This window comes from Alosa alosa, chromosome 4 (genome assembly GCF_017589495.1).
Source record: "Alosa alosa isolate M-15738 ecotype Scorff River chromosome 4, AALO_Geno_1.1, whole genome shotgun sequence".
Lineage (NCBI taxonomy): Eukaryota > Metazoa > Chordata > Actinopteri > Clupeiformes > Clupeidae > Alosa > Alosa alosa.
In genome coordinates this window covers 23,263,809-23,287,617 of record NC_063192.1, presented here as the reverse complement: position 1 = coordinate 23,287,617, position 23,809 = coordinate 23,263,809, and the positions used below count along the sequence as shown (strand labels likewise).

The following is a 23,809-nucleotide window of genomic DNA, read 5'->3' as shown; positions in this document are numbered from 1 at the left end:
CAAACACAATACTCAATCCTGACGCAAACACAATACTCAATCCTGACGCAAACACAATACTCAGTCCTGACGGAATGTGACTGATGACCTCTGAAATCAGGTCATTGATCATGTTTGTTTTTGTTTTGTTTTTTTGGAAATGTGCACATTCTTTTGTGCAAGATGATATGGTAAATCGTTACGCCAGTTGTCCTCATTACATATACACAAGACAGATTGTGTTAATGATGTTATGACATCCTCTGTTTGAAACATACTTTGTTGACATAAGTGTAAGTAAACATTTTAAAGTATTATGTAAACATCCACTTGGACCATTAGTGGAGGTTTGTATTGCCATCTGTATTCATTCCATATACCTACATTAGAATAACAACTTTCAGCCCTCAGAGACTGAATATAAAAACATACATAGATACATATAATATCATTCTTAATAGACATTTAATCAAAAACATTAAAGCTTTAGTCTGTATACTGTATATGATGTTGATTTGGAGGCAGTGTAAGCCACCATCATCTGCATGTGTATCTGTTTATCAGATTAATGCTTTTAGTTTGTACACAGCACGAGGATAAAAATGTGCATAGTCGGTAAACACATCCTTAGATTAGAGCTGAGCCGTGATGTTTTGACTGGAATTTGTGAGCACTTTGTCCTCACTGGAACTATCCTTGCTAATGTCTGTGTGTGTGTGTGTGTGTGTGTGTGTGTGCGTTTCTTTCTGTGTGTGTTTGTATGTGTGTGTGTGCCTGTCTGTCTGTCTGTGTGTGTGTGTGTGTGTGTGTGTGTGTGTGTGTGTGTGTGTGTGTGTGTGTGTGTGTGTGTGTGTGTGTGTGTCTGTGTCTGTGTGTGTGTGGATTTGCAGGTTCTTCCTGATGTGCTACATGTTCGTGAACCTGGCCTGTGCTCTGCAGACCCTCCTGAGGACGCCCAACTGGAGGCCTCGCTTCAAGTTCTACCACTGGTCCGTCCACCACCCTCGCCCACATCTCACTAAACACACACACACTCACAACACTCCGTCTCACTAAACACATGCACTCACAACACTCCGTCTCACTAAACTCACGCACACTCACAACACTCCGTCTCACTAAACACACGCACACTCACAACACTCCATTTGACTAAACACAGTCACACTGAACACTCTGACTGAACATAATGCAGATGCCCCTGCACACTCTCACTCCCAGGGTTCTGCCAGTGCTTCAGGTGCAGCTCAATGGAGAGCTGGTTAAGCTGATGAAGTACATTTTGCATGGGGGTGCTATTGATTTTCATACATTAAAGTATAGCCCATCCACGGTCTAATAGGATTTGTATTTACATAGAGCATCTCTAATAAGCAGGACATAATCATGCACAAGCAGTGAATCCCCTCTGTGTGCAATCAATAAATACTTGGTCCACACTGGAATTGAGCTTGAAGGTTTAATCTTCTTTTATAGATGATTTCCCTCTCTTCCTTTCTCCCTCTCTCTCTCTCCCTCTCCATCTCTCTCTCACTGCAGGGCCCTGTCCTTCCTCGGCATGAGTTTGTGTCTGACACTTATGTTCCTCTGCTCTTGGTACTATGCCCTAGTTGCCATGGTGATTGCTGGATGCATCTACAAATACATTGAGTTCTGTGGGTAAGTGTCCTCAAAGTAGACACATCAGAGATTTTTCTTTTTTCATTGCACCAAATCTAGGTATTTTAACAATCTGAAACACACTTTTTCATCTCACGTGAGCACCTATTGGTCAAGTGAAAATGATGAGATTTTTGTATTTTATTGATCTCTGAATGGCAAGGCACAGTCTTGACGTTGTGTTTGTGTACCATGTAGTCTGCTTCCATAACTAATCCACCAGTGTGTGGCAGTGCAGTCATAGCAACTATAACTCATCCGTGTGTGGGGTGTGGACCTCTAATCAATGTTTTAGCAGTCCACTCTGGTCTTGTGATAGCCTGTCCTGTAGCACTGTGGTTGTGCTGCTGATGGTCCTGATGCGGTTCTGCGGTGAGTGACCATGTGGCGGTGTTTTCTCACAGCGCGGAGAAAGAGTGGGGTGATGGGATACGCGGGATCTCTCTCAGCGCCGCCCGCTTCGCCTTGATGCGACTGGAGGAGGGACCTCCACACACCAAGAACTGGAGGTGACTGTGTACTACGCTTACACACTGATCCTCCATATTTACCTAGACACATACACATACATATGTACATACATATATGCACATACACATTTCCATTAACACACACACACACACACACATACTAATTACTGGGATGTACTGAGGCAATGGTATTCACACAATATGGCATACAGTATGGTTTGCATGGCGCTGCATTAGCTACACTATGGCTTGTCTCTTCCTCTGTCGATGTCCAACTGACCTATGTGTGTGTTTCCCTGCAGGCCGCAGATCCTGGTGCTGGTCGGCGTTGATGCAGAGCAGAATGTGGAGCAGCCGCGTCTGCTCTCCCTGACCAACCAGCTGAAGGCTGGAAAAGGTCTGACCATGGTGGGCACGTCGGTGGAGGGCACCTACCTGAACAACCACCCCCAGGCTCAGAAGGCAGAGCAGGTGAGCGGCAAGCCGAACTCTAGCTGGCAAGCCTCGGCGATGCTCCTTCATTCTTTTATCGGTCACATTAGCCCCAGTTAGCAGAAAATGATGAAAGACTGAATGGAGATTCATCTCAGATAAGGGCTCACAAGTGCATAGTCGCCTGCCAAATTTGAAAGCAGGCCCATGGATATTGCCTTATCAATCACTCTTGCTAATTTGTCTCTAAGAGCACATTTCAATTGAATTAAATGACATTTAACCTCTCTTTAATTGAATGTGACTCTCTCTTCTCCTCTCTGCCCTCTCTCCTGCTCTGTCTCTGTCTATCTCTCTTTCTCTCTGCCTTTGTAAAACCCTCTCCAATTTCCCCCGTTTGCGGTCTCGCAGTCCTTGAAGAAGCTGATGGAGAGTGAGCGGCTGAAGGGCTTCTACCAGGTGGTGATCTCCTCTAACCTACGCGACGCCACGTCCCACCTGATCCAGGCCAGCGGGCTGGGCGGCCTGCGGCACAACACAGTGCTGGTCAGCTGGCCACGCAACTGGAAGCAGGCCGAGGAGCACCACCGCATGAAGAACTTCATCGGTGAGAAAGACAAGGGCCGTGTACACTCTTAAAAATAATGTGTTGTCCCTATCTGGACATGGAGATGTGTTGAAAAACAACGCAAGTTATGTTGTTTTCAACGATATTGTGTAAGAAATAAAAAAAAGTAAACAATACAAACTGTGTTGACCCTATCTGGACACAGAGATGTGTTACAAACAACACAAGTAGTGTTGTTTTCAACACATTCATTTTAAGAGTGTAGGAGAAGGGGGGATGTAGGACTATTCTATAGTGTAATAAAGCAGTACTGTAATACTGTATGTTTTATATATATATTTACAGTATTTAATTATTATTATATATTATATACATAATGCTTATAGATAAACTCATACACTTGTTTATTAACTCACTGTCACTGTGTGTATTATATTTATATGTGTGTGTGCCTGTGTGTGTTCATTCGTCTGTCCCAGAGATTGTCAGGGAGACTACCGCAGGTCACTTGGCCCTTTTGGTTCCTAAGAACATCTCAGCATACCCATCCAACGGAGAGCGCTTCACTGAGGGACACATCGATGTGTGGTGGATCGTGCATGATGGAGGCATGCTGATGCTGCTGCCATTCCTTCTCCGGCAACACAAGGTAGCGTCTCATAGACAAGGTAACATCTCATAGGGACAAGGTCATAGGGACAAGGTAACATCTCATAGAGACAAGGTAGTGTCTCCTAAGGAAAAAGGTAGTGTTTAATTGGGACAAGGTCATAGGGACAAGTTAGTGTCTCATAAGGAACAACGTAGTGTCTCATAGGAACAAGATAGCATCTTATAGGGACAATGTATCGTCTCATAGGGACAAGGTACTCGAAAGGCAGGGTGTTAATGACAGGTAATAACAGTGTTCCGTACACATGGATGTCTCACAGGGCAGGGAGTTAACGACAGGATAACGCTCTTCCGTAAACACGGATGTCTGACATGGGTTAATGGTGAGGATTGAAGTCAGGCTGAAATTAAGTTTAATTTGGGTGTGAGTGTAGCAGTTCAGCACTTTTTTAAAGCTGCTGTGAGCAACGCTTCTTAGTCATCTGGACTCCCTAATTAGTGACTATAAATGGAACCAAATAAGACAACTTTCATCCTTCCCACACAGTTTTGTGTACGCTTTGCAGGGAGAGCTCTTTTATGGTGGCTAACTCACAGCCTCTGTAACTGTCTATGTCTAGTGTATGAAATGATTGGTTGTAAAATGGACTGATTGCTTGGTTTTATGGATCACCTGTCAGGTGTGGAGGAAGTGCAAGATGCGCATTTTCACTGTGGCCCAGATGGATGACAACAGCATCCAGATGAAGAAGGACCTCATGACCTTCCTGTACCACCTCCGTCTTGACGCCGAAGTGGAAGTGGTGGAGCTGGTGAGAACCCTCGCCTAAGGCTGTGCAATTAATCAACTAATCAATGACTTCCAACAATTATGAAAACAAGATAACTGAAATATAACGATCATTTTGCTGCATTCCGTTTTGCAACAATGTTATTGTTTTGTCCTGAGTGTCCTGAGATAAATCTAGAGCACCCTTTTGCTTTACAATGGTAACTGTTTATTATATTTTTAGACATGCATTTTTGTTATTTGTTTTACAGTTGAATTACATGTATACTTCAATTTAATTCACTGTTATTATTTTTTTTAAAGTTTAGAAAATGGATGATGTTTTCAAGACTACAGTAATTGTGTTAAATAACAGTGATCTCAACATTTGACCAAAATAACCCTGATTATGATTCCTGCTGTAATGGAGCAGACCCAACCTCGTCTCTGGGGTCACTTCCTCCAGTGCCCCTTACCCCCAGTCATGTTTGATAACCGCTATTTATTTCCCCCCGCCTGCAGCAAGACAGTGATATCGCGGCCTACACCTATGAGAAGACCCTGGTGATGGAGCAGAGGTCGCAGATCCTCAAGGAGATGCACCTCACCAAGAATGAGCGCGAGAGAGAGGTACAGTAGCATTGACAAAGAGTCAGCCCAAGATTCTCTCTTCATCTCTCACACAAAAATGTCCCACTGGTCTAAACAGATATGGAGCAGTTTTTGCAAGCACAGCCAGGGGTCCAGACTAACATTTTGCATTGGTTGCACTAGTGCGCCTAACTTTTTTATTTAGGTGCACCAGCACAAAATTTAGGTGCACCCAAATTTTTCATCGCGGCACCTTTAACGTCACAATTTCAAGGTCCCCTTTTTATTGCTCTCCATATACATTCCGTGTCTGAGCTGTTGTCAGAGCATGGACCAGGAATGACAGTATTCATTTGATTTGGAGCCTCCACCACTTTGACGACATCAGTAATATTGAATACTGTGATCATTCACATCAGTGGCGATCCTAGTCTCTGCTCGACCCTCCACACACACATGGAAAATTATGGCTTGTCATATGGTTCTATTTCATATTTTGGAATTCATAAACGTTATATATTTTGTTAATAATGTATAATATTGTATGATCTACATAATTACTACAAGCTAAAAATATTTAGTAATTTGAATACTTCATATTGATTTTTTTGAACTATTACAGTTGTCTTCAATGTTATTATAGTGGTGGTGTGTAGGTCTAATTGAGTGCCTGTCACTTTAAAAAGAACGTCAAAGTAATTAGCTTTCATTCTCATGGTTTTAGGCTAGAGGAAAATAGTCGCACATTGTCCAAGGATATATGGATGCAATTCATTATGTTTTCTATGTCATTTGATAAAATAAATGTTCAAAAAACTAACAAGTCAAAGAAAATATTTATGGGATCATAAAAGAGATAAGTGTCTTGCAATGTTAATATCTATGATTTTGTTGAAATCATCACTACATTAATGATGACATGACGCGTGAGCTAACAGTTACCTAGAAGGAACTCTCTCAAGATGTAAAAGTTTGCCAATAGGTTGTGTAGCTTTTTTCGGAAAACTCTGACAATAGGCCTAAATGAAAATTCCATAGCCTAGGTAGGTTAGCAACACAGACTTGAGAGGTGCAAGTCAGCAAATCAACATCGCTACTTCCTCGGATCACGACAGCTGCATAGCTGCGTGCGTGTGAGGAGAAAAGACACATAGGCTACGGGAAGCGCACGACTGTCATTCTTAAAAGTAGGCTATATCGATATAATACAATTAGGTATTGTGAGGTTTCTAATTTCAGGGTATTGCGATACCTTTGCAGTATTGGTACACCACTAGTCAAAGGAGAACAAACGCTTAGTTCGTGGACAGCAGATGCGAGGAAAGTCTAGGCGCTCAACCTTATGACATTAGGTGCACTAGTGCGACACAGGAAAAAATTTGGTCGCACTCTGGAGCCCTGACAGCACTACACATTTGAGCTGCTTTATGAATGTTTTACTTTATGAATGCAACAACTCAACTTGATGAATGTGTTACTTGCAGTATCAGATCCAGTTCAATTACAGTCAGTGTGGTTAAAAAGTCAGCCCGATTAAAAAATATAATGTAAACTGTATACCCTGATACTCTGGTTGGTGCTTTAATCAGATTGTTCTGCACATGTATCTGTGACTCTCTTGACCGTCCTGACAGATTAAAAAGGCATACAGTACAAAAAGCCCCCCCAAAATGAAAGAGTATAATCAAAGTGAAATCTGATTGCATGTGACCGCACTGACCGTGTGTGCGTCCACAGATCCAGAGCATTACAGACGTGTCCCGTGGCTCCATCCGTCGGAAGCACCCCACCACCCTGAGGACCCAGCAGAGCACAGGCGATGAGTCGGCCGCCGGCGGTGCCGAGGGCAAGCCGGAAGAGGAGGTACTGCCCTCTGCTCCTGCCTATCCATCCCGGACCACCCATACATACACACACACACACACTCTCTCTGTTTGTCTCTGACACCCCCCCCCAGCACACACTCTATATTTGTGTCTGTCTTTGGTCTACACACACACACACACACTCTGTTTGTCTCTGTGTCTGGTCCACACACACACTCTCTATGTCTGTGTGTCTCTGGTCCATGTGCTTTGGCTCGTCTCATGCAGGCTCTCTGGCTGTTCTGCGCAGGTGGTTCTTCTCACTGAGAGGAAAAGGGACAGCAGCGCCTCTCATCTGCGTCACCTCCACGCTCCCGCTGTCTCTTTCGCTTCTGGGCTCTCTCTATCACACCATTTATGTTTGTTTTTTGTTTTCTCTCTGTCTCTCTCTCTTCATGTGCCAACAGATCAGAATCATATGCTCATCTGCTGTGTTTTTGCGGCCATTGTGGCTTTGAATCAGTCCATCTTTCTCATTTGGCTTAATTCACTTTCTTTCTTCTCTCTCTCTTTCTCGTTTTTATTTAATGCATTTGTTTTTCTTTTTCGCAAGTTGTTCTGAAAGTGGGACTGACGCCGTTATCTTCCCCTCCCTTCCGGTTCCCTCGCTCTCTCGCTCTTGCACCTCTCTCAGTCTTTCCGTGTCTCCCGTGCACGACAGGTGCAGCTCCTCCAGGGTAAGAACGCCACCCCCACCCCCACGTCCCCGACCTCCCCCACCGTGCCCACCCCAGGATGCACCACCCCTGGGGAGGAGGTGCAGATGACCTGGACGGATGACGGGGACAAGGGCAAGAATCCGGCCGTCGCCCATCCAGACAACATCAAGGATATGTTTAACATGAAACCGTAAGTCTTTGTGAACCATATACTTTAGCAAGCCCCCTCTAAACAACAATTGTGTTTTTCAATAAATGATTGACAGAGGCTGTATAATAAGTTGTGAAGGATATCTCCAAGCCATTTTTAGTATATATATTTAGTCTTTATTCTTAAGGATAATGGGTTTTAATGACAATCTTTCAATGAACACTCTTAACACAAGTGATCTCTTGGCAATGTGCCTATGAAATGCAAATAAACCTCACATAAGAGGGCATCCTCTGAAGGATCCTTAGGAGTGAAGGAGACTTGACTGCATGCTTTAGGTGGCATTATGCTCTGTGAGCACTTGAAGAGAGAGAGAGAGAGAGAGAGAGAGAGAGAGAGAGAGGAGCTGGCCAACAGATGTCTGAGTGTCAGGTGCTGATGTGTCCCCCTGTGCCCTGTGTAAAAACTCTGTGTGTGCTTTTTCATTGTTCTCTCCCACCCCTGCAACAGTGAGTGGGAGACCCTGTGAGTATCTCGTTATGTTCTTGCTCATGTTTTGCATTTTGCATGTTTTTTGATAGACATTATTTTTTCCCCCCTATATGCACTCTCTGTACGGGTAGAGCCTCAAGGAGACCGTAATTGTTTTTTTTTAAATTGGATGTAATGTTAATGTAGCAGTGCTTTTGCGGAGGAGTTTCTCACACTTGCACATTATTTTTTCATCACAAGCTTTTTCAGAATCCTTCCACTGGCAGTGTAAACAAGCCTGTGGATGTTTAAGTAACAAAAGGCATATCAGTGGTGTTTCTTTCAGCATGAAGTGTTTGGAAAACGACAACACTTTCAAAAGCTAAGTGCTGTAACTGCTGATGTTCCGTTGAGTGCCTCTCTCTCCCTTTTCTCTCTTTCTCGCTGCCAGGAACCAGACCAATGTGCGTCGTATGCACCACGCGCAGAAGCTCAATGAGGTCATTGTGAAAAAGTCCCAGGAGGCTAAACTTGTTCTCTTGAATATGCCTGGACCTCCAAAGAACCGCATGGGAGATGAGAACTGTATCCTTTCTGTGAATCCGTGAATTAGTGAAACACACTCAGCACACAGTGAGGTGAAGCACACACTAATCCCAATGCAGTGAGCTGCCTGCTATAGCGGCGCTTGGGGAGCAGTGAGATTAGGTGCCTTGCTCAAGGGCACTTCAGCCGTTCTACTGGTCGGGGTTCAAACTGGCAACCCTCCGGTTATAAGTCCGAAGCGCTAACCAGTAGGCCACGGCTGCCCCCAAATGAGATTGAAATTAAGATTTTGACATTGAAATTACATTACATTACATTACATTACATTTGGCTGACGCTTTTTAACCAAAGCGACTAACAACATGGTAAACAGTAAGTTTTAGAACAATTCTCACAATTTTAGGACAGTTTAAAAAAAAACATTAGAGTACAGTAAGAATAAGTGCGTCGGTGAGTGCTGTTTTTAGCAGTTACTTGTCAGTTTAAAACGGCTGGTGAGTGCTAGGATCAGTAAGACTTGTTGTAAGTGTTGCTATGAGAGTAGATGTTCTCTAAAGAGCTGGGTCTTCAGGAGTTTTTTGAAAGTGGAAAAGGATGTCCCTGCCCTTGTAGGAACTGGCAGTGTGTTCCACCAACGAGGAACAACAGATGAGAAAAGTTTGATTGGCTTGAGCGCACGGGTGGTAGAGCTAGACGCCGCTCGTCAGAGGAGGAGAGCGGTCTGGAGGTAGTGTAAGTCTGTATGAGGGCATTCAAGTAGGTGGGAGCAGAACCGAGACTACTTTGTAGGCAAGCCGCTAGAGACTTGAATTTGATGCGGGCCGCCATAGGTAGCCAGTGTAGCTGGATGAGCAGCGGGTAACATGTGCCCTTTTGGGTTGGTTGTAGAACAGGCGCCGCCCGCGCTCTGGATCATCTGAAGTGGTTTCACTGCGCAGGCTGGGAGACCTATCAGGAGGGCATTGCAGTAGTCGAGTCGTGAGATGACTATTGCCTGAACCAGAAGTTGGGTAGCATCTTGAGTCAAGTAAGTCCTGATTTTCCGTATGTTGTAGAGTGCTAAACGGCATGACCGGGCTTAATGAGGCAACATGATCTGAGAAGTTTAGTTGGTTGTCGAACAACTCCTAGATTTCTTGCAGTCCTGGTCGGTGAAACAGACAGGGAGTCAAATTTGATGTTGATGTCGTGGTGTATGGTAGGTTTAGCTGGGATGACCAGCAGTTCAGTCTTTGAGAGGTTCAGCTGGAGGTGGTGTGCCTTCATCCATGTAGCTATGTCTGAAAGGCAATCTGAGATCCGCGGCTGAAACCAGGGGGTCGCCAGGTGGAAAGGACAGATAGAGCTGTGTGTCGCCTGCATAGCAGTGGTATGAGAAGCCGCGCAGAACGGATAATCTGTCCCAAGGAGGTGGTGTAGATAGCAAAGAGGAGGGGCCCAGCACTGAGCCCTGGGGACCCCTGTGGTGAGATGGTGAGGTGCGGATAGCTGACTAAGCCCTGATAATGCTAAACGAAGCGCCCTGTGAGGTAGGATTCAAACCAGGAGAGCAGAACCGAGATTCCCATGTCAGCGAGTATAGAGAGAAGGATACGGTGATTAACCGTGTCAAAGGCAGCCGATAAGTCAAGCAGAATGAGTACTGATGACCGAAGCGTCGCCTGGCTTCTTTAAGGCTTCTGTTACAGACAGCAGAGCCGTTTCGTAGAGTGGCCGCTTTTGAACCCAGACTGATTTGGATCCAGAAGGTTGTTCTGTGAAAGGAAGTCAGAGACCTGTTTGGAGACTGCTCGTTCAATGCCTTTGGATAGGAAAGGCAGTAGTGAGACAGGGCGGTAGTTCTCGACTTGAGCAGGGTTGAGAGAAGCTTTCTTAAGTAATGGTGTTACCCGCGGCCACTTTGAACGCTGTTGGAAATGTGCCGGAGGTTAGCGAGGCATTGATCACATGTGTGATAGCTGGAGCGATGGTCGGGCTGATGGACTGAAGTAGGCTCGTGAGGGTATAGGGTCCAGCGAGCATGTGGTAGGACGGCTGCATGTCAGGAGTCTGGACACTTCACTCGGAGAGAGAGGCGTGAATGCTGAAAAAGATGTTCCAGCAGTCCCTAGAGGTTGTAGGAGTGCGGTATCTGAGTCAGATGCGTTGAGTGGGCATGTAGAGAATTGACTGCTGATTGCCGCCACTTTGTTTGTAAAAAATGAGGCGAGGGTATCTGCAGTAAGGCTGGATGGAGGAGGAGGCAGCTGAGGGTTGAGTAGCGATTTGAAGGTTGAGAAAAGTTTTCGAAAGTGTCTGTAGCTGTTGATTTTGTCATGGTAGAAAGCAGTCTTAGCAGCAGTGATGCTGGCTGAGAAGGAGGTCAGGAGTGTCTGGTAGTTTTTGAGGTCGTCAGCTAGTTTGGATTTGTGCCATTTCCTCTCCGCGGCTCTGAGTTTGGTGCGCTGCGATCGGAGGGTATCATTTAGCCATGGATGAGAATGTTTGGATCGAGCTGGCCTTGTGGTAAGAGGGCACAGCTCGTCTAGACACGAGGTCAGTGTGGAGCAGAGCGAGTCAGTGGCTTCATTAACCTCCAGAGAGGAGAAGGAGTTGAGTGGAGGTAGACCGGAGGCAACCATAGAGGAGAAGTGCGTTGGAGACAGGTTCCGGATGTTGCGGCGGAACGTGACCATCGGCTGAGGAGCCGGAGGCTGTTCTGACAGGCTGACGTTGAACTGGATGAAGAAGTGGTCAGAAAGATGGAGAGGCGTCACCATGAGGGTGTCTGTGCTGCAGTTCCGAGTGAAGATCAAGTCAAGCTCTTTGCCAGCTTTGTGAGTCGGTGGGCTTTGAACCAGTTCGAGGTCAAAGGAGTGGACCAGGGCCAAAAAGTCCGTTGAGCCTGGGGCATCTAAGTGGATGTTCATATCCCCGAGAACAAGAAGCGGACAGTCATGCTCAGGGATGGAGGATAGCAGAGTGTCAAGTTCGTCAATAAAGTCGCCTAGTTGGCCTGGAGGGCGGTAGATGACCAGCACGTAGAGTTTTGCTGGGGCGATCACTGTGATGGCATGGAATTCGAATGAGACATATTTGTTTGAAGGCAGTAGCGGGGTGAATTTCCATTTGTTGGAGATCAGCAGGCCGTCCCGCCTCCCTCGTCCAGATAGGCGAGGGGTGTGGGATAGTGTAAGGTTAGTGGAGAGTGCAGCCGGGGTGGCAGTGTTCTCTGGTTTGATCCAAGTCTCAGTGAGAGCAAGGAGTTCCAATGAAAGGTGGTTGGCATAGCCAGCTATGAAGTCGGTTTTGTTGACTGCGGATTGACAGTTCCACAAGCCCATGGAGAAGGAGGTTTCTGTCGGTGAGGACCGTTTAAGTTCCTGGAGGTGAAGGGGATTTCTGCCCCTTTTGACATTTCTGCCCCTTTTGGCATGATGCCGTTTTCTGCAATGGCCGGTGATAACAGATATGGTGGAACGGCACATTTTGCCTTTGTCAGTGCCTGTGCTCGGTGAACTTGCACAGGTCAACTTGCTTGTCTTGACCGTGTCCGTCTTAAACGCGGCTGGCTGAAACGAGGCTCAACGAAATGAGATTAGGATGACTACCTCATATGATCTAAAGAAAATCCAGATATTCTGTTGAATTACCAGCACTCCCCCAGGTCTGTGTCTGAAATCTGATCTATTGGATTTTTGATTTTTAATCCATTTGGATTTATAGGCTAGATGTCATCTTTCTGTGTTGTTGAAATATATATTATTTATTTTGATTTATATGTATTTGTAACTAAATGCATGGAATTCAGTTGCCAACTAGAGCTGTTGCAATAATTCATTTGGTGTAGTTATTCAAATGTAAATCACTCTAAGCTAAGGCATGGGTCCATAACTCTACACCTCTCTTAGATATGGAATTTCTGGAGGTTCTGACAGAGGGTCTCAATCGGGTCCTCCTGGTGCGTGGCGGTGGACGTGAGGTCATCACCATCTACTCCTGAGAGGCTGGTCGTGTTTTCTCAAGCCCCTCCCCCCTCCCTCACCACCACCACCACCACCCCACTGCCCTCATCTCTACAGTGGACTCTGCCCAAGTCAGCTCCACGTTCAGACCCAGCACCTGTAATATAAAGACCTGGCCATGTCCCACCATGAGCAATACTCTATCCACATATCAAATCATGTTGCACTACATCGTCAGGTAACCTCCCCAATCACACACCTGCTCAACATGTACCTGCACTCTTCTGGCACTGTAACCAGTGTAACCCCCCCCCACACACGCACACACAGTAACTCCCTCTCTCCGCCTCTCGACGGATCTCTTACTTTTTAAAGAAAACAAAAGAGCTGTAATCTCTGGTTTTGTTATTCTCCTAGTGGTCAGAGTGATCAACTTTTTTCGTGTTAGCTTGGTGTTTTTGTTCCCTCAGTACATGGGTTAGTTTGGCTGAGAGGCTTTTTCCTCATTTGCTCCTCATCACTGGGGATGCACTGGATCCCAAAGACTGATCGAACCTAACCAAACACTCCTCTTTATCTCTCTCTCTCTCTCTTACTCTCTGTATCCTCTGCAGAACAACTCAATAGCTTTTCACTGCTGACGTGTACTATTAGGCTATATGTGAACATTTCTTGTATTTTTATTTTAGAAAAAAAAAAAACGAGACAGTTCATAAATCTCATTAGATGTTTGTGAAATTTCTCAAAGTTACTGAATGAGGTGAGGTGGAATTTACGCTGATCAAGATGTCTTCCAGTGGAGGCCTGGGGTCGTGTAGGAGCACAGGCGCTATCACAGACTGACTACTAGAGAATATAGTATCGATTTTGCACTGCTGCAACACTAGAGTGGTGGCGTTTAGGAAAACTACAGGGACTTATATGGGATTAGCCAGATGTTTATGATGTCGCCAGCCAGCCGCCAGCGTGGCGCTCATGCACAGAGTGTGAAACTCATGCACTTTGCTTCAATCTCACAAAAAAAATGCACTCCACACGCGCTCACTTCACACACTCGATGTTTGACACCCCACCTCTGATTGAAGTTGTTAGAAGTCTCACGGAAGACATGTCCCCAACACCTCTCTAAAAACAAGAAGGGTTTTTGAAGATTTATTAAGAACGTTTTAAAATTGAAGAGCAGAGTTGCAGTTGGATGCCAAACAGAGAGTGGGGGGAACAGCAGGCACATGCCATGTGTCTCTACTTTTTCAGAGCTCCTGTTTGTATCTGTTGTATCATTGCTTTTCTTACTCCTTCTAGCCACCGCCATCACTTGCATGTTGATGCTGATCTGTGTGTTAATTGTACTGAAATGACCTGATTTTGCTACAGTGTGTTAGTGTGTCCAATTCCCCCCCTCATGATAGACAGCTTTGCCATGTGTCCTGGGCAGATGAGCCAGAGTGTGTGTGTGTGTGTGTGTGTGTGTGTGTGTGTGTGTGCGTGCGTGCGTGTTCGTGTTAAAGAGTGTGTGTGTGTGTGTGGTGTCATGTTAAAGTGTGTTATCCTCATATACGTGACTGAATGTGCATGTGTGTCCACATGTCGTCCAGTATGTGTGTCTGTGTATGTGTTTGTCAGGAGACCAGACTGAAAGCAGCTCCTACTGCAGCTGTTGTGACTGAGCACAGTGCCAAAGAGAGATGTGCAAGGAGAGAGAGAGAGAGTGAGATTGAGAGAGTGAGAGAGAGAGAAAGAAAGAGAGAGAGAAATAGAAAGAAAGAGGGAGACAGAGAGGGAGAAAGAGAGAGAGAGGGAGACAGAGAGGGAGAGGGAGAGAAAGAAAGTGGTTCTGGCCCACATCTGCCTGTGTGAGGGTGAGCGAGGTGTGACGCTGAGATGCTGTGAGAAACTCAACACAAGCGCAGGACGCCGCGGTGCCGCAGCTCTGAAGGATGATGTTTGGCAGAGTGGAGGCGTCCCGGTAAAAATGAAATGCAGAGAGAGAGAGAGAGAGAGAGAGAGATATAGATAGATAGGAAAATGGAGGAAAGAGGCATCTGGTGTGGGTTGAGGAAACATGTTGTCGATCTGACCAGGGCCTGAGATACTGTGAAGCGCCTATAGTGCCCCCATATCTGTAAATAGCTTTCGTGTTGTCCGAATCGCTCCCCAGACTGCAGAGGATTCGGCCACTGATGTGCGCCCCATCAGGGCTGCATCCATATTAGAGTCAGACACTATCTGGGTCAATGCTAGCAAGCTGTTTTATGACCATCAGCTGCCTGCAGTGAAATGTTTTTCTTCACTCCAGAGCTTTCAGGACTTCAAAGCCCCATTTATGTTTGTTTTTAATCTCCATGCCCTTTATTGATGGCAATTTGGGTGCATACCTGAACATAAAATTAAAAAAAATATTATAAAGGGGTCCAATATATATGTGAATCATGTGTGGGTAAAGCCAAATACAAAGTTATGTGAGTTAAATTTATAACAAAACCCCCTGCTAACAATAGCTATACAGTGTGTTGTATTGCATGTACAGAATGCTCAGCGTCTAAATGAAAAAAAGAAAATATTTTGTATATGTGTAATTGATCCATTTATAGACACAATATTTATTTTCCTTCATAATCATTTTTAGCAGACTGCCATTTATAGTTACAAATTTGAATTCTTGCCAAATCACAGAATTATACAAAGTGTGCCATACAGATGAAAGAAATCAATTATATCTATAATATATAGATAGATAGATAGATAGATACTTTATTGATCCCTAAGGGGAAATTCAAGATTTTTATAAATTATGAGAAATACTTTCAATATTCTGGGTTTATATTCCATATTTTTCCATAGCTTATTAGATAGTAGCATATCATATATAGTATTACCATGAATTTATCAATGAAATGCATTCATTTGTTGTCTAAAAGAAACAGTCTGCTGGTCGCGCCATAGCCAATTCACCATTTAACATAATGCACTGATTGGTGGGTATACAGATTTGACTAAATAACCGATGTAGTGAAAATATTGTAATGAAAGTGTGACTAATCACAGAATCAAATAGGCCTATTCATACACTCAGTGGATTTTTGTTTGAAAGCTTCAGAAATATTAGCCCTTGACTCAACATGTATGTGTTATTTATTTTTATATTTAAAAAAATATACAGATATATACATAGATATATAAATAAAATGTATGTACACATAAAGATATACATAAGCTTCGGCTGCAAATATGTTAATTATTTGCCACTGAAAATGGATGGCGCTGCAATATGTTCACTCGTGGTAGAAATCTATAATATACATTTTATCTTTATCTTATTAAATATTTCAGATATTTTTTGTATGGTACAGTTTTTTGAAAGAATAATCTTTGGTGAATATATATATATATATATATATATATATATATATATATATATATATATATATATATATATATATATATATTAAGTAGCTTAACAAAGGAACCTCTTTTTGATGTCTTGTGTAATTCTGTATTAAGGTTAAGAGTGATCTTTTATTTAATTCAGTGGAAAACGCTGCTAAAAAAGTGTATGCTGAGCCAAAACAAGAAAAAAGATGACAATATGAAAGTAACTAACATGGCAACTTCACTCTGGTGAAAGATCTGTCTCAGAGAAACAGGCCAGCTTTGCTTCATGGAAAGTTACAGGGTTTCCTTTTTTAAAGTGCAGAAGCAGGTTGATAAAAACATGCAGGACATTGCCACCTAATGGAGATTCCGATAATGCAAAAAAAAAAAAATGCATTGCACATCATCAATGATAGAATTCTGCAAAGATAACCAAGTATTTATTTTAACATACAACCATTAGAGATTTTCACTTGGATAAACTGGGATCATCTGATTGGATTAAGCCGTTACTGTCAGTCTGACATATAATGTATTGGTTTGCAAGACTCCCCATAATACAATGCAAACTCAAACCATTTCCTTTTATATAATGTTTGGTTTACAAAATAGCTAAGAGAAGAGAGTAGACACATGCACTAATTACACTTCATTTACAGTCGCATCAATTATAATGAAAATATCTTGAAATCTACAGCTAAAAAGTGGTTCAATTTTGGAAACCTATGCAAAGTCATCTTATATTTCCTGGGTTTCTCATGACCAGCCTTTGGAATGGCATACTTATGCTGCATAAATCTATCTAATAGGACTGGGCTATCATATCATCTGCTGGGATCAGAAATACATTAAGTGGGACATTTAATTTGAATATCAAAAGCCAGTTATGTTGCTTTCATAGATTTGAAATGCATTATAGTTTTTTTTTAGCAGTTTGGGACGGTTAGCAGGTTGACCTTTTGTTCAGTGTGGTGTTATAATATTCCTATAAAAAAAATCTTCCAGAGCACTATTGGTGACAATGCAGCTATTTGACAATGCACTCGTCACCCTAAATTATTGCTGATTTCTACGTTGTTGTTGTTGTTGTTGTTGTTGAGCATGGTAACATTTCTGAGAGAATTGGGCCTTGTTTACAGTCGTCCCAAGAGCAACCATTTCCATCCCAGCACAGCACAAGAAGCAACAGACTGCTAAGGGCTCTAAAGCTGATGCTGTATTACTTCGGCCTATTATTTTACAACTTGCCTCAGGTGAGACAATAGTGATTAGAAATTTACAAACCAACAAAAAATGCACCTTAACACCATGGCGCAGTTTGATACCAATGCACAGAGTGCAATGACTATGGAGAATGTGAGGGAAAGGTTCATTTGTACCATAACCAACACAAGGAGAGGCTCGAAATACGGCTAACACATAACCCAGCTTACATAACCAGGCATAACCAAATAGACTTTCTTGACGTGCAGGCTGCCCAGCGCAAATGCGATCGAGAAATGGAGAATGAATTCAATCAAGTCAAATGCATTTTTTTATCGCTGATTATTGCTAAAACACTGCAGATAAGAGTTCAAAAACCGCTAAGCGCTATTTGTTATTGTCTCTTAAGTCTATCAACTGAATTCAACCACTGATCATAATACATGATCTACGTCAAATGAAATAAGCTAATGCATTATGGGGTTAGATGCTATAAACCTACATGTACTTTGTTAAATGCTAAAGAGACTAACATAAGTCACATAGTAAATGACAAAATGACATTTGAAGTGTTAATGAGTCACTAAAAACAGGTGTTTTGTATTACAGAGGTGCTACTATAAAACGTATGAGTGTTGGATGGAGAGCTTTTTCAACTGAATCTTGAGAGTGAATGAGTTTAGTATGTATTTAAGATGCTGAAATAGATATTGCTTTCAGGCCGATGACAGGGACATGATCTTGACAGCAGTTCATCCTCTGGATAGTGAGACTCAGTGACATTGTGAAGACTTATTGAATGAGAGTAAATGACTCTGAAAGACAGACACATTACATTATGCCCCCATAATTAGAACACAGAGCTACATCATGAGGGCCCAGACACGAGTGGAATGCTCACCAGCCCATAGAACCCTAACAAAGCAAAAGCTGCTCAGGTCAACGTCACTGACACCCCAGCTTACATCCGACCCTGGTGTCAGTTTAGCAAAAGTGTACTACTGACAGTGATTCATCGTTCTTGCTCTAGTGGGAAGTGTCTCTTGTTGTTGTTTCTTTTTATGGTCATCCCCATTTGTCTCAGAGCCATCAAAGACAGTTAGTGCATTCTCAGATGGTCAACCACTACAGTGCGTTACTGATAGGCGATTTTTGAAGGGTTGTCTTGATCTGCTTTGGTCAGAGGGGAGTGTTTGCATCAGTCATTTCATATCTCCCAGACATCAACTCTCATTATTTGCATGTAGTTGTTCTCCATGACTGGCCTCACCCTTGTCAGTTCACTGTTTAAAGGAGTTATGCCTCCTTAAAAAATAAAAACAAGAAAATAAAAGAAAAATAATGCTTCAGAACTGCATTAACACTGAATGCGCTACCACCCCCCTTGAAATGTGAGCGTCAGATGTCAGCTTGGGTAAACTAGCTAGCGTTACAATCTCACAGTATTTCTGTATTACTTGTAGGGACAAACTATCATATTTTGTATTGTAGGCTTAGAGCTAGATGTAAATGTACTAATAGGCCAGTTAGGTGTTTTATTTTCAAGGTTTTAAGTTTCCTCTTCTTGAGGCAAGAAGTCTGATCAACAGAGTGTTTGCGAGTGCCTGTCAGTGTCTGTAGGTATGTGTGCGTTTGGTGTGTGTGTGTCTGAGCGCACATCTGTTTCCATGCATGTTTGTTTGTCTGTGTGTGTGTGTCTGTGTGTGTGGGTGGATGGATCGTGAGCATAAAAAATATTCTTGGAATATGGAAGGCTGAAGATTGGAGGTTTCTTTTTGTAAATAATTAAAGTATCATAAAGTTATAGCATAGCTTAGCTGTTTACTTTGTGTGTCCATGCAAGTTTAGTATTTAAAAAGAATAGAAATATGTATTCTCTATTGTGTTGATATATTTAAAGGAAAGATTGAAAAGTTATTGTTTTACCTTGTCAAATGCTTCTACATATATGGCCAATGGTTTCTAAGACCATTTTATAGATTTGTCTGCACAAAATGCAATAAATTAAAGTCATTTTATTACATTTACGTCTGTGTGTGTGTGTTATTTAAGTGGGATTTTGAAATACTAATCAACACAGAACAACAGTAAAATTCAAAAATTTCTCAGCATCAGAGAAGACCAATATGTTGTATAAGTCATGCAGCATTTGATCTTTGACCTGCCAATAATGTTTAAATGAAGCTGCACAGACATGAATGAGTATGGGGGCACTGCACTAACATCAAGGCAATTTCTTCACTTAATAACATCATATTTCAATTGATAAAACAGATCACTCCACTGTTGAAGACATTAGGAAACATTTCTAGGAACCCAGACCGTGCATTCATTTTTGTTAACCGAACACTGCGTCGTCCATTATCCCTTACATATATAACTGATACAATATATCATTCATTTGATAGTTAAATAAAAAATGAAATCATAAAAGACAAAAACAAACAATTACATCATAGGTCTAAAATGTGCTTATATCTTTTAATATCATATGTGTACTTTTTCAGATTTAAAATATTGATTCCAGGAGCCTCTTGGAAATACTCAAGGGAAAGATTACTACTCTTTTGCAAGTGGGTAAGGTGACTAAAGTACCGCAGTCTTCATTTTAGGGATCGACCGATATGGATTTTTAGTGCCGATACCGATACCGATTTTTTTTCCATCAGCCTAAGCCGATGACCGATACAGGCTGCCGATTTTCTTGAGCCGATATTTGGAACCGATACTGCTTTTACTTTGCTCCCTCAATTTACATCATACAAATGACACATAATTGCACAAATGATGATAACAAATGTTATGAGTCTCAATTTAAAAAAAGGAACATAGAACTTATGGATGGGTGCACTGAATATGGTTAACTGTGCAAAATGCTTTCATCAACATCTTACAACACAGCCTTGATGATGCATTGCTTGCTGACATATTATAAGACATAATTCAGGTCATCACAAAATGTCCTTTGTCAACACATTTAAATAATTTAAGAAAACAATAAGCCTGAAAATTAGCTATTGAAATAAAGTGCTTGATTTGTAATCTGCCAGATTTGTCAACCACAGAACATAAATCAGCAGAGGAAAATAACGTGGTGTCAAATGTTTCTGTTCTAAACGGCATCAACGTCAAAAGGTATAAAAACATATCTCTCAGTTTTAAAATCTCTCCTTCAGGTAGCACAGCACTCTCATATCGCTGTGATGCGTGTGTCCCACTGAGTGAGACAGACCAGACGCACACACAAACTTCTGTTTGGTAGCTGACGAACCACCATTGAACTGGATTGATAATGATAACGTTAGCAAACGGCTCTAAACAAGTAAGGCATACACGGTATATCTGGTACATGATAAACGTTAATTAATATTCAACTACATATAACACGTCTCTCATTATTAAAGCTCTGATATCATTGTGACTCCGCCCGCTCGAAGGGAGAGGGGGAGGGCGACGCACACACCACACGCGTCCAAAACTCAGCCAGGTGGTCGCTGAATAAAACTCCCACAAATATCTCGGAACAACGTCGGCATTACTTAATCATATGATTGACCAGTGTTCGTAACAGCTACCGCTACCCCATGCATACGGATAGCCTACAACTTAGCTATTTGCAGCTCCCTAAATACAATGGCAAACAGTTTTATAGAAGAGGGGCATTCAGGGAGGGAGACACACACACACACACACACACACCACACGCGTCCAACACAGCCAGGTGGTCGCTGAATAAAACGCCCACAAATACCACAGAACAACGTTGGCATTACTTAATCATATGATAAGTGTTTGTAACAGCTATAGCTACCGCATGCATATGGATAGCCTAGCCTACAACTTAGCTATTTGCAGCTACCTAAATACAATGGCAAGCAGTTTTAAGGCATTAAGCATTAAATAAAGTAGGCTACCTATATCATCCGCATTTTCCATTTGGACCCACAAACTTGCTTCCACCTTCAAAGTGTATGGCAATATTTCAGCTAAGTCAAACAGTTAAAAGATGCTTTGAAAGTTTAAAGTTTACTGTTGTCAGGCTTTCAGCTCTCTGCTCGTGGTCGAGGGGCAGTCTGCGCGTGAATTGCAGCTTCTCCAGCAACACAGAGCTGCCTGTGGACGCCTGTATGTAGCCTAAATAATGGGAGGAAAAAACTATAGGCGAACGCAGCCGCTTATCGGCCGATGCCGATACACGTAAACAACGCAAATATCGGCCGATATATCGGTCGATCCCTAATTCATTTCAATGTGTGACTGCAGGACTCAGCCAAATGTGTCACCTGAGCACAAGCACAGCGACAAATAGATTTCTGTTTTTCACTAAACTCACTCTCGCAAGGAACCACTAGGCCAAGCAGGCCAACAACCGGAACTGGGACTGGATGAAAGTTTCTGCATGTTCATCTCTCTGTGCTTTGCTGAAATATAGCCTATTATTCCATTAAAGAAACCAGTCTCTGTGAACAGAAGTAATCTGACTAGCCAGCGCTCACCCCTGCTGTATTAAAGCAATATTACCAGTTGAATAAGGCCGATATGGTCATTTTTTTCTGCATACCTATAACTGAGGACAAATACCACCTTACTTTTTTATTAGGCTACATATGATATTAAACACACCTGAAATTCTTGAATTTCCCCTTGGGGATCAATAAAGTATCTATCTATCTATCTATTATTATGGGTTATTCTAGGGAGAGTGCCACTTTGGATATTATGGCCATTTTACATGTATTCCATAGACACAGCTTGTTCTGGTCTGCTGAATGGTTCAGTGGCTGGAGTTGATGTTACAAACTGCTGCTCTCAGTGTGCCTCTCCAGGAGTGGAGAGACTAGGCTGCAGTCCAATTCAGAGGCTGAAAGGCAATCCACTGCTGCAGAAGACAACTCGACAACATGTATAGCAGTGTTTCTCAGACTTTTTCAGACCAAGGACCACTTAACCAATAAAAAAAAAACCCTCACGGACCACCTAAAAAAAAGAGTAGACCTACTTCAACAATATATTACACAATAGGTCATACTCACTGAACCACCTTGCTTATTGACTTTGCACCTTGTTCATTGTTTCAGGATTCATATGATTTCAACTTACATAGCTTACAGTGTTGCAGAACTGTTTAAGTTTACATACAAGTTGGTTCAATATTGCAAAAAAATTGATATTATATTTTACCACGTCTGCTCGCAGCGGACAATTTGGGATAACTTGTGGACCACCTTGGCCGTGCACCTTTGAAAATCAGAGGTTTAGGCCACGGTGGCCTTGGTGCCCCCTTTAATTAGCCTATGGCCTGTCAAAATAATCTTAGTATTCACAGCGCAAATTAATTTAGTTTTTTACGCAGTGGAGAAAGTGACATCGCAAGGCAAGAAAGAAAGTGCGTCCAAATTCACCCATTCTTCTCAGCTGAACTACTCGCGAAGTAGCCTACTCATCACACAGACATCACAAGTCACATCACATGAAATAGCCTTTTCTCAGCTTTTAAGCGATGTTAGCCGCTAATTGCTGTGGTGAATGGTTCGCGAGAAAAGTAAATAATATAATTCAATTTAATCATAAATTCTACTTAAGGTTCTGCGCTACCTTACCTCCCTACCCATTCATCTCGGTGGAATACTTCAATACTTCACGAACCCTTCGTTCAACACATAAACCATATATAAGAACTAGATGTACCGCATAGCGGTACAAAATATGACCGCCGCTCAGTCCTACATCCATTCCGCGAAAATAAATCATATTAATGAATGTGTCTCCATCTTCTACTCCATCCCCCACTCTTGAAACTTTTGTGTATGCTTGTTTGGAATGTGTGTTTGCGTAGCATTGTTATAAAACCTTTAAAATATCTAAACAATCCCAAGTAGGGCAGTTCATCACAGTCCATCCATTGCAGCAACTGCACTGATGAAAGGTACACATGTAGGCTACATTGTATTTGGGAAAAGCAGAAGGTATGCAGCATAATGTATTTATTTATTTATTATTAAACAAAACAATCCCTGTCAGTTCCATGCAGTTTTGAACAGCTAGCAAGAAGAGAGGTCATGTCATGGATTTTTGTGAATGTTTCTTCTTCTACATATGCATAAGTTTAGTCATCTAGTTCATATGATATTCAACTTTATTGTCAATGCACAAATTAAAAACCTGTAGTCTAAAACAAAATGCCGTTTTACCCAGTGGTGCAAATAACTGACATGTCCAAAAGGGCCTTCATGAAATGCGTTGCTAGACTGTTCATACACATTTTAACGGGCCAAGTTGAAGAGCTACTGTCCATTATTGTTTGTGCAAATAATATGCTGATTCATGTTCCCTTGCATTTTGCAACTATGACGTCCATGGTTTGTCTGGCTTTCGCCAGACCAAGCTCAATCTTTTAAGAAATCGAAAAGGAATCGCTCGAAAAGTTCTCCCAGCCTAGTCCATGGTAGGCGCCCGATAGAAATATTGTTTAATTTTGCGATTGAGATATCCACGCACTGGCGCCCCCCCCTGCGACG

General features: G+C 42.6%; 1 protein-coding gene across 2 annotated transcripts in view; it reads left to right on the top strand.

The window, feature by feature from the left end:
- Window positions 1–13,623, top strand: part of slc12a5b (solute carrier family 12 member 5b) — an 82,985-nt gene extending 69,362 nt beyond the window's left edge. Inside the window, exons 14-26 of one of the 2 annotated variants that reach the window (XM_048240734.1) lie at window positions 870–968; window positions 1,519–1,638; window positions 2,043–2,147; window positions 2,411–2,579; window positions 2,952–3,147; window positions 3,588–3,757; window positions 4,401–4,532; window positions 5,012–5,119; window positions 6,818–6,943; window positions 7,580–7,794; window positions 8,266–8,280; window positions 8,678–8,811; window positions 12,663–13,623. In XM_048240734.1, coding sequence (XP_048096691.1) covers window positions 870–968; window positions 1,519–1,638; window positions 2,043–2,147; window positions 2,411–2,579; window positions 2,952–3,147; window positions 3,588–3,757; window positions 4,401–4,532; window positions 5,012–5,119; window positions 6,818–6,943; window positions 7,580–7,794; window positions 8,266–8,280; window positions 8,678–8,811; window positions 12,663–12,754 — 1,681 coding nt within the window. In that variant the 3' untranslated portion in view covers window positions 12,755–13,623. The remainder of the gene's footprint in view (window positions 1–869; window positions 969–1,518; window positions 1,639–2,042; window positions 2,148–2,410; window positions 2,580–2,951; window positions 3,148–3,587; window positions 3,758–4,400; window positions 4,533–5,011; window positions 5,120–6,817; window positions 6,944–7,579; window positions 7,795–8,265; window positions 8,281–8,677; window positions 8,812–12,662) is intronic. The other variant, XM_048240735.1, reaches the window with a different exon arrangement.
- The last annotated feature ends 10,186 nt before the right edge of the window (window positions 13,624–23,809 follow it).